General features: G+C 35.1%; 1 protein-coding gene and 1 long non-coding RNA gene across 7 annotated transcripts in view; both read right to left on the bottom strand.

Moving 5' to 3' along the window:
- The window catches only part of LOC122140047, a 32,685-nt gene extending 21,053 nt beyond the window's left edge, over positions 1–11,632 (bottom strand). Inside the window, exon 1 of the long non-coding RNA XR_006156774.1 lies at positions 11,529–11,632. This is a non-coding gene — a long non-coding RNA (uncharacterized LOC122140047). The remainder of the gene's footprint in view (positions 1–11,528) is intronic.
- Positions 11,633–14,060: 2,428 nt separating this feature from the next.
- Positions 14,061–17,146, bottom strand: part of LOC109105506 (DNA-binding protein SATB1-like) — a 56,428-nt gene continuing 53,342 nt past the window's right edge. For all 6 annotated transcript variants that reach the window (XM_042741737.1, XM_042741735.1, XM_042741736.1 and 3 more), the window contains one exon: positions 14,061–16,522. In XM_042741737.1, the coding sequence (XP_042597671.1) occupies positions 15,956–16,522 (567 nt within the window). In that variant the 3' untranslated portion in view covers positions 14,061–15,955. The remainder of the gene's footprint in view (positions 16,523–17,146) is intronic.

The following is a 17,146-nucleotide window of genomic DNA, read 5'->3' on the forward strand; positions in this document are numbered from 1 at the left end:
GTTGCCCAGAATATTGCAAATTGCAAATAGTTCGGGGGAAAAACATCAGAAACTTACGAATATTAGAAATATTATCATATTGGTCTTATAAGATGCAAGTGCAGAGATCTGTGGAATAACAGTAGATATGCATGCTATAGCACTGACATATATTGGTATTGAGCAGTAATAATTATTTATTATTATTATTATTATTATTATTATGCAATGGCAATCAGTTTGGAAAAAGGATAATATTAAACTGATTTAATTTTTTTTTTAAATAATTCTTAGTAAATTAATTTTTAGTAGATATCATATTTGTCTAATTAAGTGCAAGTGCAGATCTGTGCAAGCTTACACGAGATACTCAAAATATCCATCCATGTCCTTCTTGTCATATGATTTAAAGTATCATGTGTCCAAAGTTTAATGAGAAACTCTCTAACTCTGAGCAATAACAAAAGAGATGCTTCAGACTGACTGATTTTACTTTCTGTTACTGCATTAGTTTCCAAGAGCAGCTCAAAGTTCATTTTGCCTGGGCCGCACACATCAATAGCAACGACAAAGCACAAAAATTATGGAGTATTACAGCATGTGTTAAAAAGGCCTCGGCTAGTACAGAGAAAAAGTGGTGTAAAGTGTTTTCGTGGACATCAGAACATAGCTGATGGCAGTATAAATAAAGCATGCTGGAACATCTGGTCTTTGTTGTGCGTTCAGCTTTTTAATGCCTTCAAAGAGCAACTCCGACGCTTCGCTGACTACCACTCCTTGCTCCCCGCTTCATTTTAGCATGGAATAATAAACCATCTTTGGGGAATTGAGGCAGCCCGCACCACTCGTTCGGCTATGCCACTTATATGTCCCCCCCCCACCACCCGTTTACGGAAACTTTCTTTTTTACTTAGTTGGTTTTAAATTTTTATACCTCGGGGAACGTAAGCGTGTCACTGTAGCTGTGGCTATGTGGCTGTGAGTGCAATTAAAATTCATACAGCTCTGTCCTCGTTCGCCTTCTGCTCTCACACCGACTCTGTAGATGGCGCTGACATAGAAAGTTGCGCATTTGTATGCAGGATAGGCGATGCGCCGGATAGGGGCTTTCTAAGACTCAATTAAGAGCCAAGGGACTGTGCATTAAACACACAGGTTTTAAAATCTGAATGATTAGAGCTGATCTGCTTGGCCAGAACGGCCCTGTTCAACAGCTAGCGTTCATTATGATGATGGCACTGGTGCACAGACTTGAAAGTTATACTTCTAGAAGAAGTGCATGGTGTGATTTAAACATGCACTTGAAAACTGAATCCCACTGTATGGGTTTGGATGGCACACAACGTGTCTGTGAACTTCTTTTCTTAATTAACATCAATATTGCAAGTTAATATGACTGTATAAGGAAAGGTGTATATCTTTAGACCTGGTTTAAACACCTTTTTGCTTTTAATACACTGCAAAAGATTTTCTAAATCAGTATTTTTGCCTTGTTTTCCACTTAAACGTCCTTCAAACAAGATAAGCAAAATTGCATATGACGTGAAGACGTATCAAAAGACATATCTTGAATTATTTTTATTTTAATACACCACTGGCAAATGGTTTAATTCTTGTTTTACGCATAAATCTAACAGAACTGAGAGAGGTTTATGCTTAAAACAAGACAAACACAATTTGCCAGTGGGGTAAGAAAAAGGAACTTAAGATATATTCTCTGAAAAGAAAAAAAAAGCAAGATAAATTAAATTCAAGCATTTGATATTAAGGACGTTTATATATGTTTTGACTGGAAAACAAGACAAAACATTTGGTCTCTTAATTAATATAAGTGCATAAAGAAGCATGCATAGCAATTAAGAAAGGATTCCAAAAATGGTTTAAAAATAGGTATAACATGTCACACCACAGCTTGTCAACTTCCCAAAAGTCTTTCAAATCAACTAATCACCATTTTAAAAGCTGTTGAAACACAACTAAGTGTGAGTAGATGATATGCAATTCTTTTTTGAAAGTATGATTGCATTATTTTTGGAGCTCATTGACTTGAACATTCAGTACTTGAAAAAGCATGACAGACTCTGTTCCCAAGAGAATGATCATTTTGCTCGGGTTGAATTGTGGGAAACGCTGAGGCACAAAGGGCATTTTTATGGCCGTGCTGAAATCTCGTTTTGTACTCAATACTGTGAATTTCTCTGACAGACTTTTATTATTAGAGCATATCCTGTCTCAGATGACGGTGATGTTATTTGTGTCGCTCTGCTCTTTTCAAACGAGTTTCAGCATGTGTGAATTACTCGGAAATGACGTTTCTGAAAAGCGCAGCTCCCGATAAGAGAAGAAATGCACTCTGGATGAATTGTGGAGCTGTCTAGTTAGGGAAATGATGATGTTGTACAGCATCATTTAACAATTCAGTGGTACGAGAGACTGATGTGTGTGTTGTGGCATTTAATGACTCTGGGCTTTTGTTCTGTCAGTCTATGTGCTGCGTATGAACTATTGGGTGACGATGGATATAAACTTACACATACATCAAAAAAGAAGGGGAAAAAAAAAACAACTCAAATTTCCTGGGACCAAGTTAAAGCACTTCAACATGTGTTGTGCACAAATTAGAAAAAAGATTCTGGTAAAGCAAGCGCTACATATTGTGCCCTATAAATACATATCCAAACCGCTCAAAAATAACTATAGTCATTTTCTGGCTATAAAATGAAATAACATTATGAAAATTCACATTATTGTAATGCACTTCTGTTTCTAAAGAGCTAGTCATGCTAGTTTAAAAAAAATGTGACTATTTAATTTAATAAAACTAGTTTTTACTAGACTTTTCTGTTTTACTCTTGCATTAAACATTTAAACTGGCTACAATGGATGTTTCCTTAAAATGAAGTCAAATAGACTGCTTCAGTCACAAGATATATATTGAATCGTTTGACAAACATTATTTTTTATCTATATTGCCCAGCCCTGTTGTTAAGCAAAATTTAAAATTTAAAGGTAACAAAAAGGTTGTTCTTCTTTCCTGGATTTGAAATGACACTACAGATCTTATAATTAAGACCGTGTTTTATGACATATTCCAATTAATTTATTTAAGTTGCAAATAACAGGATTCAGGTCTAAAGTCAAGTCTTACTAATAATGCATAATTAAATCATGTATGTTATTAATTTCTCATTTTATCACCAGAATTTCACAAATATATACATGAATATGCTCATCTTTGCAAAGATCACAAATAAAACTAAACATTCAAGTTTGGCTAGTAAATGCAAACATAAACATCCTAAACTGACATAAACAGGAAGATACTCTCTTTTTCACTTCACTCCAGTGTTATTTTAGTATAATTGATATACTATTGTAGTTTTTGGTAATATTTAGAATTATATTTGATTTGCATGTTTTCTGGTTCCATATTAGTATTTTTGTTGTGTGTCATTAAAAAAAAAAAAAAAAAAACTCTATATAGGATTTTTTTACAATTATTATTATTTATTAGTTTTATTTATTTTACTTCAATTTAAATAAAATGAAAGTGAGAAATTTTGCCTTGGTAAATAGCTTACATTTTATTTCAATTACACAATATTTTTTTTTAACTATATTTGCACAGCCAAAAATTTAATAATTTAATGTTATATAAAAATTATGACAATGACCCTAAAGTAAACTAAGAAACGCCCATCCAATATCGCAACAGTGCAGGCAAAAGACCTGTGAGCAACTGTCAAAAAAAAAAAAAAACAACCTTACTTGAAAATCTTTGACATTTCTTCCCAACAACTGGTCATTAAAGCTACTGCAAATTTGACATGACAGTGACATAAACAGAGCTGAAAATATTTGTAAAAAATGTAGGGAAAGGACTTTTATTTTGTAATAACCCCTAAGCGAGAGCAAAACCACTCAAGGAGTAATTATTTAAAAGCGGGCTTCAAACAAATCGAGGTAAATCAGCCACAAAACAGAGATGTGTTCCTTTGGAGTTTCGCCTGCGTTCAATTAATGCGACAGCCCCACCCATAGCTGGTGAATTAGCCCTATTCATCTCCGTTAAAGCACTGAGAGGTGATGCTTCACTTTAACTGCACCACACCATGGTTCATTTTCCTGCTAATCAGCATTTAGTGCTGTGAAAATCCAGGTGTGAGACTACTGTTGCAAGTTAAATCTGTTCCAAGTTTTAGACTTTTTTTCCCCCCTCTGAAATCAACCATTAATTAGTCACAAACATTTCTCCTCCATTTCTAACTGGCTTGTATTTGTCAAGATACAGTTAAAGAGAACGTTTAATTAATTAAACATGAAAGTCACACCTTTCTGAGTGTTGGAGAATACAGATGTAAAAGATTATTTTTTTCCCTCCAAAATCCAGCGCCACCATCAGATTTGCTCAACTCTTTATCACGTTAATTAGCACCTCAATCCTGTCCTTTTTGCAAATGAGGCTAGGTGAGAGGTGCGGGTATAATGGTTTAAAATGCACAGAGCTAACGAGTTATTCATCCCTCCACAGCTGTTTCATCCATTCAAACACTTAAAACCATTTTTCCGGTTTTATCTTTATTTGTTTTTATGTGCTTTTTTTCTCTTCATGATGGCTAGCTAGGTCTAAGTTGTGTGTGTACGGTCGGTCTAGCGGCGTACTGTTTTGCGGTTTTGTCTTGGTTTGGCTAAAGTAGATCCAGGTGGAAATTATATTCATTGATAGTTTAAACAAACAGGTGTGAGAAGCCCAACATGAAGTGTTATTTCGCTTGTCACATTAACGGCAGAAAGGACTGTCAGGCTTTAATGTTAGCGGTTTAGCCGCCGACTTGTACCACAAACGCATCAGCAAATGATTTTTGTTAAATTAAGCACTGTTAAAAGGATTTCAGACAACTACATAACACATTTTGCTCACGATAAGAGAACATCATAGAGGTTTTTGAGTAACAAAGTGAAATGGTATCTATTAACCCACTGGTTTTGCTTAAAGACCCTGATCTTACATTAAACAAGTTGCAACCAACTGCAATGTTGAAATAGTTTTCCCCTCTAGCTTTAACATCAAGTGATCCAATGGCTCCACAAAAAACAAAAAAACAAAAACAAAGTTTCCATAACCGAGTACCCCCCACCACAAAAAAAAAAACCATGCACCGTTCAAACTGCCAATAAGAAAACTCATGGATAATTTTCTTAAATTCTGCTGCAATTTGTTGTAACAATTAAAATTGTTTGAGATTACTTAACTAAACTTTAGTCAAGTACTAGCACTTAGTTTAAGTTACAACATATTACAGAAAAAACAACAACATTATTATGTTGTGATAACTATTTGCAGCAATCATCTTTTTATATTAGACCTTCTTGATGCAAATCAGATCTGTGCATTAGGACTTGCAGCCTATAAGAAATTCAACACTTGCAGGAAAACTGTAGGTTAGAACTGTATACTGACCGTGATTTAATTGCATAACGTGGAGATGAAGTCACTGCGATTCGTGATCTGACTGTGGGGAGGTGCTGCTGTTTTGGTCACCACATAAGTGGAGCCATCAGTGTGAGTGGTTGCCAATGAGTGGTGTTGCTCATCCATGAGTTATTGCTTTAAAATGAATGCAGGTAGACAGGCTTCGAAAAGGAAAATAGGTTCAATTAGTACTTCAGATAATAAGAGGCCACTTCAGCTAAATTTCCTGAAAATGAATAAGTGGACACCTAGTGAGTAAATGGCTGTGGTTGTGTTGTTCAGAGTATTTTACCCCGCCTGAACCATTCCTGCTGAAAAAATAAATTAATAAATAAATAAAAAACAAACTAGCCAGTGAACCAGCATTAGGTTTTGGTTTATGCTGATTGCATAAGCCCTTGATAGCAAGAACGTCATAATTCTTCAAAGAAAACATTTAAAGCGATATTCATGTTTTAAAGACAATGGAAATTTACAAAATAAAACACACAATATTTAAAAAAATACATAATGCTTGCTTATTCAAAACACATGTAGCAAAAACATGGGTTTTGAAATGTGAAGAGTTTTTAGAACATGGTTGCTACGTAGTTGCTTATTGGCCCAAGTCAAAATATTGCTCAAATTTCTCCCATGACAGATTTTTTTTTTTTTTCACCCATTGTATTGTTCGCCAGGCAAAAATATTAATATTTTTAAAAGTTAAAGGGATAGTTCAATCAAAAATAAAAAATTCTGTCATTAATTACTCACCCTCATGTTGTTCCAAACCCGTTCATCTTCGGAAGATATTTTTGATGAAATCAGAGAGCTTTGCATTGACAGCAACAGAACCACCAAGTTCAAGTCCCAGTAAGGACATCCATAAAATAGACCATGTGACATCAGTGGCTCAACCTTAATTAATAACAATATAATATAATATAATATAATATAATATAATATAATATAATATAATATAATATAATATAATATAATATAATATATGCCTGCCCTTTTAAAACATGTCACAATGCCAGGGTGTTTCAACTATATATTTTTATTGTGGTAGCCTTTTGACCAAAGCCAAAATATGGCTTAAATCTCCACTTGTGAGTCTGAGATTTCTTTGCCTTGAATATTGTTCGGTAGGCAAAAAAAAAAATCTCATATTTTGCTCCAGAAAGTTAGCTTCTTGTCTGTTTGTCTGCTTCTACAATGCTCAGTGAACCAACCACACTTAAGTATATATTTAAGAAAATAAGCTTGCCTATTCAAAACATGCCTCGCAATGCCCAGGGTCCCGTTCTTCGTACGTCGCTAACTCAGTTAGCTGGATTTGATTGTTGATGATTTGGCATGATCTTGCATAGTTTGGTTCTTCGAAGCTCATAAATAAAAGAGTTGCTGTCATAGCAACAGGTCAGTAAGCTTAAACCTGCTCGGGAGCAGGCTTATTTCATTTAAACAGGATTAGATTGCATCTTTTTAACCAGAATTGATGCTTAAAATCTGTCCGCTACAACCGCTACTTCATTACAAGAGCATCCTACTGATCCAGGGACAATAATTTAAAATAATAATAATTTAAAAAATAATAATTTAAAGATAATATAATAACGTATTGTAGTCTTTAACACAGCCAGTTTTACTCACTGAAAGATTTATTAGTCATAAAATAATTGCTTCATAATTGTATTCGAGTCTTACACACATGCTATACAGATAATGTAGAGTCGTGCATTAATTTGAGTGGCTTGATGGAGCGCAGGAGATGCAGGTAACATGATCTTGACCCTTAAGAAACTTTTAATTAATGCTGTCATGTAACAAATCTGTTCAAATATAAAGTTTGAATGAATGAATTGCTAATTACTACATTGATATAAAAATGTAACGTATGTACAAATATTAGAAATCATGAATATAAATAATTGGGAATCATGTAAATTAAAATAAAATAAAAACGGCGCACATTTAATTTATCTATTATAACATTTAGTTTTGCTCACTTGGCTATTTCCTTATAAAAGTCCAGAAATTTGTCAATTTTTTCCTCAGGTGTCTTTTTTAATTATATGATGTCATTAGGTTGCCGTCTTTCCGCTAGCCAATCGCTGCATTGCTGATCGTGGTTTCGAGTATCGATACATAACCCCTTTTAAACCAACCCATGAACGTGCAGTTATCTCAGATAACTCAATCCAGCCATACCAATCATCAACAACAGGTGCGTTCAAAGAACCGAATTAGCCATATCCTGACATTTCATCTCGGATGTAATAAAGCGACGTGAAGAACGAGCCCCAGGTGTTGCTATGCAAGTTCTTTTTAGCACATGATAGGGTGTTGTGAATGGTTGCTAGGTGGTTGCCTGCTGGCAAGTAAAAATATCAAAATCTGCCTTTGTGAGTCTATGGTCTTTTTCCCCACCAATTCTATTGTCCATGAGGCAAAAATATTCTTATTTTTAAAGAAAACTCTTGTTTGTCTGCTTCCGCAATGCTCACCGAATTTGCTACACAATTGAATGTACAAAAGAAAACACACTAAAGTAGATATGTATGAAAAATACATTATGCTTGCCTTTTCAAAACCCCGTCACATTATTTTAGCATTTAGGTATGTGGTTGCTAAGGTGCTCTGAACGGTTGCTAGGTGGCTGCCTACAGACACAAGTCAAAATATGTTACAAAATATAAATATGGCTAAAATCTATGGGATTTTTTTTTTCACCCATTTGACCAAAATTTCTAAATCCAATTGTTTATTAAATTGAGTATCAGTTTAATCCTTTTAAACCTTTAATCCTGCATATACACTAAGAAAACAATTTTAGGTAACACAGAATAAAATGGGAAATTCTGAAGTACTATAGAAAGAGTGAAATAGTATTTTTGTACAATATAACCCGTTAATATTTGTTTATATTTACATCTAAAACACATAAAAACATTTTTTTCAGTGTTAAGCAATAGTAAAAGGGATACTGGCCTTTGCAAACCACTATTTGCACACACAGAAACCACAACTACACGCCACCACATAAACTTATGCCATCGGAACGCATCGCAGTATGCATTTGCTTGTTTTGTGTGACACCTTTAAACTTGTTCTACAGAAAAAGGCAGACAGTCTAGTGTTTCTAAGAGATAAAAGACACAACTGGGGACGCTGTAAAGCTGCGCTCCTGGCACTATACCATGCGGTTGCTTGGCAACATCTCAATTTAGCCGCAAAGTGGAGGTGTTTGAGATCGTCACTGATAAATATTGAGCATGATGATATCTTGATCTCCACCGACCTGCTTTGTAGAGGGTCATCAGTGCTTTGTTCAGGTTTGAATCTATTGCATAGGTTTACAGCGGGGTAAAATGGTACCTTGCTGCACAATTACACCATTAAATTCGATTATTTTTGTAAGGCGCCGAGTTTGGGGTGGGTTAATTGAGCTGAGCAATGCTTGTTCAGTGCAGAGACCACAGGCTTGGAAGTAACTGATCAAGAGACTACAGATCTAATTAGTCATCAGGCCACAGACATAAATCTGATTGGACCTCCCGAGTCCACCTGAATCTGATTACACTCCTCGGCTGCGTTCAGAATGGAACACTAGTGCACTGCCTACTCTCTTCTGTACAGTGCATGTACTGTCTAGTAATTTTTAATAGTAGCATGCAAAACGATATGCAACATCTTTGTGTTTCACGGAAGAAAGAAAACGAGGTCGGAACAACCCGGGGGCAAATAAAAGATGACAAATAGCAGTATTGGTTGCACATTTTGACAAACGCAGTATGTCATCTGAACCGTTCATGCATGAAAAAACATTTGCACAGTATATATGCTGCAAAAAAAGTACAAGCAGTTTGCATCTCGTGTGCAGTTTTGGAGTATGTAACTCATGGCAGGTGAGCTCACAGATTCTGGCTACTGAGTAAGGTTTTGAGTCCAGCCTGCCTCTGCCCTCTTGCTTCTTCAGATGTCTGCTCAGAGGAGCCGTGCTAGCTTTGAATCTATCAGGCTGTTTGGACTGGATGGCTCTTCTGGTTTTATCAGGCCATCCAGCTGTGCTGAGAGCCGCTGCTGTTCACTTGTTCAACACATCTCTCCTATTTACAACAGCAACACGTACAAACCAGGCAAGAGAGGCACTGCCCTCTCAAAAAAAATAATTAAAAAAATAAACAATATTGGATGAGAAAATGGTTGAGAGTACAAATTTTGCAAAAAATTACATCAAATTTTTTTTTCGCTAAAGTAATACTGTCCAAGTGACACCTACAAATAAAGGTTCAAATGTAGGCAGCATCCTTTCTGTCTCCCTCACACTCACTGTTGTCTCACTGAGCTCTAATAAAGACAAAAGTCCAAAAAAAAAAGTACAAATCACGGCAGTGCCTCAACTTAGCTGTGATTGGCTGATCATTGTGTCAACAGGACAATGCCCTCTTAATATTTGCAACTGCCCTCAAATCAGCCTAAATGGAGAACTGATAAAAATGGATAAAATAGACTTATACTGTCTTTTTACGTGTTGCATCGCATCGCGCCGCGTAAACGCAAAACCATGTCTGCATTTGTGATCGGAGAAATGACAAACAACAAGCGCTATTCTACAGAAATTCTTTAAATATGAAAACGTACTTACAGACTGCGAGTCAGAACAGGCGGCAGATCAGGAAAAAGTTCTCCAGAAAATGCGTAACACACATCTGAATATTTGTCTTGAACTGTTCTGGAACAGTGTTGTAAATACAACTTAACCACTGATTTGTAGTTGTGTCCTCTTTAGTAAAGCCAAACAAAGTATTTTCGCTTTCACAATGAAACACACAGCGTCTCCGGACCGGCAGCAGCGGTGACAGCTACAATAAAGTTACGCCTTCTTTCTTTGCGTGAACATTTGGGCAGTGTTATGCAAATCTTCCCACATCGTGACGTAGACATGTGGGGGCATGTTTAAATGAGGCATTTTAGGAGGGTGTGGACGAGTCTTAACTTTTATAAAGAATATCGCTTTGGCTTTGAGACTTTAGTCTTTGCAAATTTAGGGATCTTATCTATTCACAAACAGCTTGTAACACTCCAAAGAGAAAGGAAAAAATTAAATCACATCATATAAAATTACAACATTTTTGATCAAATTAAATGCTATACTAATTATGGTAAAGTCAAGCATTGGATTAACCTGTTTTATTGCTCATAAAAAGAAACGTATAGATGTTTCAATTCTATTACAAGAGATCTTTTTTTTTTCATCAGTGCTATCTGGGGTAAAGTCAATACATAATTCCTAAAAATTAGTTTAACAATGATGCTTCATATAACTTTAAATATCAGGGTAAACAAAAATACACATTATCCATAAGGTTGTTCCAAGAAGCCCTACATAAGTCAGTTTGCTGATTTCAGACTCTCTCAATGACCCAGATTTTGAAAAAAGAAAATAGAGCAATTTATAATAACTGTACATCATTTGAAGCATTACATCAATAAGCCCTGGACGGACTCTACAGACAGCTGAATATGACAGGATGCATTTATATCTGTCTTTTGTCATGCACTCGGTTCAACTTGACATTCAGATGAAGCAGTCACTGGATTTCATCTAGAAGTTTACAAGGTTAATAACATGAAATAAAACTCTGAATACATTGCAAAGATTTGTAGACAGTCATGCAAGTATTTTAAAATGAATTCACTTTTGCAAGGCTAATATGTTAAAGCTTATAGATCTTGATAACACCCACAATGACTGATAATGACAAATGTCAACTATGCAGACAGTTCTTTAAAACAAAATAACCAGCATGGAAAAGTGTGACTAAGCAGCCTACCTCTTAATTAATACAAACTGTGCATTTTAATAAATATTAGTAATATTTTGCCATTCAAATGTACTTGTTCAAAATTATTTCCACTCCCCTACAAATAGAAATGTAGACATTTGAGCATTTTGAAATACACTGTAAAGTGTTACAACCTCGCGCGTCTAGTCAGACGTGTCTAGTTTTTATCATTTTTAAGAGAATGTATATTTTCAGCTCGATCATATAACATTCACCAATTTCTAACTGACGTATTTACGACTCACCTTATCTCAGGCGTTTCCGCTTTCAGTTCACGGCGTCTCCGATCGACAAAAACAAAACAAAAAAACAAAGCGTTTTGAACTGGTAAATTTGAGTCATTTCCGTGAATCAGTTCAGTGAATCCGTTTTAATGAATCGATTAAAAAAATCTGATTCAGTGATTCATTTGCGTCTAAAATATTCCCTAAGTCACCGTCAGTTCATGTATTATTTTAATTAAAATGCATGTAGCCTACGTGAATATTGTTGGTTATTGCATTTTTATATAGCTAAATATATCTAAAAAATAAAATTGCTTGTGTTTATTTAGGCCTAGTGAAAAATGAATACCCTTTTAAGCCACTTCCAGCAGGCATACCATACACATGCATGCATAGCCTACATACAAAAAAGACCAGAGAAGGAAAGAAAGAAAGAAAGAAAGAAATTTCTTCGACCAATTCATGCTGTTACTCATGTCAGAAATTACTGGCTTCACTGTAAATACAGTATGAACGCTTCTTTAGGAGGTAGCCTATCATAATCCCAGAATGCATTCAAGTCCTTATCAGATGGCCTAAAAGTGTAGTTAAAAATAGTTCAGTCTAATATTAGTGTGTAATATTGAAATCATTTGTGAGTTTCCTGTGCATTTGAGTCATTTGTAGAATCTGCCATATGCCTTATTTCACTTGATGCACTAATAAATTCTTCACAAAAAGACCAAAAACATTTGTTGAGAAAGTACATGGGCAACATGAACTTAATATTGAGCCCATATCACACTTTCTGTGGCCTCCGTGTCTATATAAAAACAACAACAGATGGAGTTAGTGAACAGAGCACCATAAGACAGAAAACTTATTCTCACAGAGCAGTTCCATAAAGATCAAATCATAATACCTTTATTAGTGTTTCTGCTGCATTTCCTGTTTGATTTACTGTGCAGTCCCAAAGGGCTGATGGGTGATTGTTGCATACTCCCACAATGAGGCAAAACCTGCCATTATCGTGTCAACCTGTTGAGTCTTCATTTATTCTCCAGGATAAATATTGAGAAAAGAAAAGCGTACTAACATACTATTCTTTCTGCAGTATGTAGTATGTACTGTATACTGTAGGCTCCATATCCTTATATATATATATATATATATATATATATATATATATATATATATATATATATATATATATATATATATATATATATATATATTATATATACAAAATTGGGAAAACGGGTCATGTGTCTTTTTTTATAATGGAATAAAAATACACAGAGTATATTTTGTGTCATACTTATGACGAAATAAATATCACAATTATCTGAAAATAAAATGAAATAAAAAAACTAAATAAATATATGCTGGTTGTGAAACCTTATAAAAGAGAACAGTTTTTGTTAAGGTTTTGAAATGAATTGCATTATGTTAATTTAATTTTTTTAATATGCCCATATCATTTATATTTTTAATTTTAGTTAGTTAAGTACTTAAATTCGAGCTATGAAAATGAGAAAAATCACCTTGGCAACTAGCTTTTTTTTAATGTTTATTTTCAAATATCTTTTGTAATTATTGTTTGATATAGTATGACATAGTGTTTGTTTCAAAGATTTATAAGCAGATTTGTTGTTGCTATTAATATACATTTTAATGTGGTGTACATTTCTGAAATCAGAACATTAATTGGTTTTTAGGGGGTTGTAGTGAAAAGTGAAAAGAAAAAAAAACATAATGAGAAAAAGAAGTGATCTTATCAGATTCATTTCAAAGTTGAAATTGTATGATCTAAAATACAAACAGGAGAAGTTTGTCTGTCACCGGAACACATTTCAGTCGAGGGCCTCTATGGTGTAAGGAATTTTATTTAACATTTTCATGAAATTTGATACCTGCTAGTGTACAGTACACATTGAAATATTTAACTTCACATACTTTAAAAGAAAAAAGTTATTTCCCCACTTGCAATAATAATGAACTGCTGTGAGTTCGACAACAAACGGTTGTGCTCAGTTTAGCAAACAACTCGCACAACTGCAAAATTGTGTATTTACCGTGTTTCATATATTACAGTTATGTACATACTCTCCTGCCACACGTATATGCATATACAGAGTTTCTAAGAAAAGCAAAACAAGTCATTTACTGTTTTTAGAGCTATTTCCATTTAAACTTACCCTCCTCCTGAAGTCAAAAGCAACAAAGTAGGATATTTCTCCTTCCATCATCTCTAAAAATGCCTGCAAACACCACAGTGATGTTTTCAGGCAACCCGTGATCACAGAGGTCACTGATGATTTGCCTCCATATGGGCGAGACAGATTTCCATACTGTCTCAGAGCTTCACCTGGAGTTCGTAGGGAAGTCAAAGCACCTTCACAGCTTTACACCTCCAATCCCTGCAGATCAGCTCATTAACAGGGCCTTAACACCTGCCGTCTATTTACCCTTAAACACGCTTCTAATACGACTTCATCCCGCCTTCCGCCCGGGAGAAGCAGCGCTCGTCTGACTGGAATATTCTCGAATGCACATTAACGCAAAGATTCGGAGTACAATACAAACAGTTTAATTGTGTCATTAACAATCAGTAACCACTCCTAGTTAGAACATTTCTGCATAAAGAAACCGAGAAACACTTATAAAACAGTCAGTCGTAACAAAATAACTGGTGTTCTCATTGCAATAAACTCATAAAAAAGAACCACTTTTTTTATACATCATATTTATACAGGAATAGCTTTGAATTGGATCGTTAACCAAAGGAAGACACATTGCAAACATCGATTTCACACAAATTGCATATGTTTTTCTCTCTAAGGTGGTCTCTATAGGTTACCTAAGCTTATTTGCATGATAGTAAAAATTGCATACAACATGAATTGTGAAGCTCGTAGCATGAGTTGCTTGACATACAGCACTTTTTTTTAGGCAACCGTTAAAGCACATTTTCCATTTAAAACGTTAAGACACTTCTGATTTTACTGCCCATCAAAATTACAATTATAAATAGAAAAAGATCAGTAAAACGAAAAGAGCGCCGGGTGACGTTCCCCAAACGTAATAACATCAGAACGCAAAATAAATAATGCGAGACGATGTTTGTGATTCACATTTGAAACTGTGGGAATCCAGGATTTTACAGTGACCAAAGTTTTGCAAAATAATCTAACATCGGCAGTGCCATATAGTACAAGGCATTTGTTGGCATAGTTTCTTCAAGACTGTATACTTTTTTACAATTAATATATGTCTATATATATATATTTATATGTCTTCAAACCAAATAAGATTGAGCCGTTTTCCCTCGGTTTACCTGCAGGTCGTAGGGATCCAGAGACTGAGCCATCCTTTTTTTTTCTCTCTCTCTCTTTCTCTCAAAGAGAACTCATTAGCCAGCAGTGCTCGACTCAGTACCTCATCATTAAGGCCTTTGTCTACCCCTCTTCTCCAATGTCATGCATTTTTTTTCCTTAAAAACATCACATACGTAAACATCAAAGTCTATCAAACTCCATTGACTTTCCTTTTTTTAAAATCAGTAGCTCAAAATCAGTGTAAAAACAACAGACAACAAGTGCAGTCAGCAAATATCCACAGCAACATACTGTTTGCTTTGAGGAATGGTTCACGCAAACATGAAAATTCTGTCAGAAAGTGACTTCTGAAGAACAGCCTGGCCGCTCTGTTCTATATAATGCAAGTGAATGAGAACTGAGGCCATCAACTCAGTTTGGATAACCAATTTGTGATCTTTAAACTCTTAACGTGACATATATTATGGTATATTTGTTATGAATAATTTGTACTGTTGGTCTTAATCCATTAGGTTAATAAAAAAAATAATTTAAAATAAATAATTAAATGAAATGAGGGAAAAAATGTTAAATAAAATAAAAAATAATAAAGAGAGAATGAAAGAAGTGAGAGAAATAAAATACAGATTTTTAGTTGTATTTACTGCAAAAATAACCATTCATAAAAAGGTTAAGAAAATCAAATAAAATATTTAAGTTACAGAGATGAAAAATAATTTTTAGTTGTATTTACAGCCAAAAAAAAAAAAAAAAAAAAAAAAAAAAAAAAACTCATATTGTGATATATACCATTACCCTGTCATAAAATGACTTTCATCAAACTTATTTTATGATGCCTTTGTGCATTTCAGAGCTTGACAGCCCAAGTCGCCATTCACTTGAAAGGAATCAACATTTTCATTTCGGAGTGAACTATTCCTTTAGGATTTTTCTTTTTACATTTTGTTTGGTTGTGCAGATTATTGAAACGCTGCACGAGTCTTTACAGTGAAATAATCCACGCTTTACAAAACTGTGAAAGTTAATCATCTCTGTATTATTCAGTCTCGTGTAAAAAGTCTTACAGTTTCGCTCATGGAACACAGACAAGAGTGAACGAGAATAAAACCAGAAGCAAAAGAAAGCCGTCCGTTACTCTTTCGCCTCCTGTTCAGTTTGGGCCTGTCCCATGGCATGAGTTTCGGGCGCCAGGTGCTCTTCCATTTTAATGGAGAACATGGTGCTGTTGGTCTGCACGCTCTCGTCCAGCTCGGTCAGCAGCTCGTCCCCCTTGAAGTCCGTCAGGCCCTCGTCCTTGTTGTTGTTGTTGGAGGGGAAGCCCAGGGGCGGCTCTTTCAGCTTGCCGGCGTGGTTGATGTAGAAGCGCTGGTTCTGGAAGAACTTGATGATGGTGTGTTTGGGCAGGTCCAGCTGTGCCGAGAGCGTGTGGATGGCCTCCTCGTCCGGATACAGGCCCACGTCCTGAATGAAGCTCTGCAGGATGCCCAGCGCCTCCATGGAGATTCGGTTGCCTTGGCGGCTCTTGCAGTGGCTCTCCTCCTCGGTTTCAGCGGGCGAAGCCGTGGAGGGCTGCCGCGGGGGCAGCCGTGGTCCCGTCTGCTGCTGTTGCTGCTGCAGGGGCTGCTGGGATAGAGGGGGCTGTGAGGGGTGCAGCAGGGGCAGCGGTGCTTGGAGCTGAGAGGAAGGCTGTTGATGATTCTGAGAGGGACGAGAGATAAATACGCTACATGTCAAACTCGGGTTTTCAGTCTTAAAATACTTTTTCATTTATCCAATTGCATGAGCTATTTTACAACAGTTCTGAATGTATCTGAGTTCAAGCGTCCATTAATAATATTTTTTGCCATGTTGTGCATTTATTTATTTGTTTGGAATAATTTGAAATATTGGTTAAAGTCAATTATTTTAATAAAACAAAAATAAAATATTTTTAGTGTCCAACCACACAACTTTTGAATGAACCTGAACTATACATAAAAAAAAACAATTTAAGTTGTTTTTAAGTGTTTATTAATTTGAGATTGTTGCACTTATTTTAGACTTAATAATTGAAAAATATAATATATATGTGTGTATGCATGTGTCCTAAAACAGGTATAATTTTATCTATTAAAATAAAATAAAATAAAATAAGAATATATATATATAAATATATATAAAAAAATAAAATAAAATAAAATAAAATAAAATAAAATAAAATAAAATAAAATAAAATAAAATAAAAGGAAAAACAAGCTAAATGTCCAATGTGGGTTTTCCCATTTTAAAATTATTTCACATATCCAATTATAATGTTAGTTTTACTGCTGTCTTCTGTTATAA

This window comes from Cyprinus carpio, chromosome B16, assembly GCF_018340385.1.
Source record: "Cyprinus carpio isolate SPL01 chromosome B16, ASM1834038v1, whole genome shotgun sequence".
In the NCBI taxonomy this organism is placed as follows: Eukaryota; Metazoa; Chordata; class Actinopteri; order Cypriniformes; family Cyprinidae; genus Cyprinus; species Cyprinus carpio.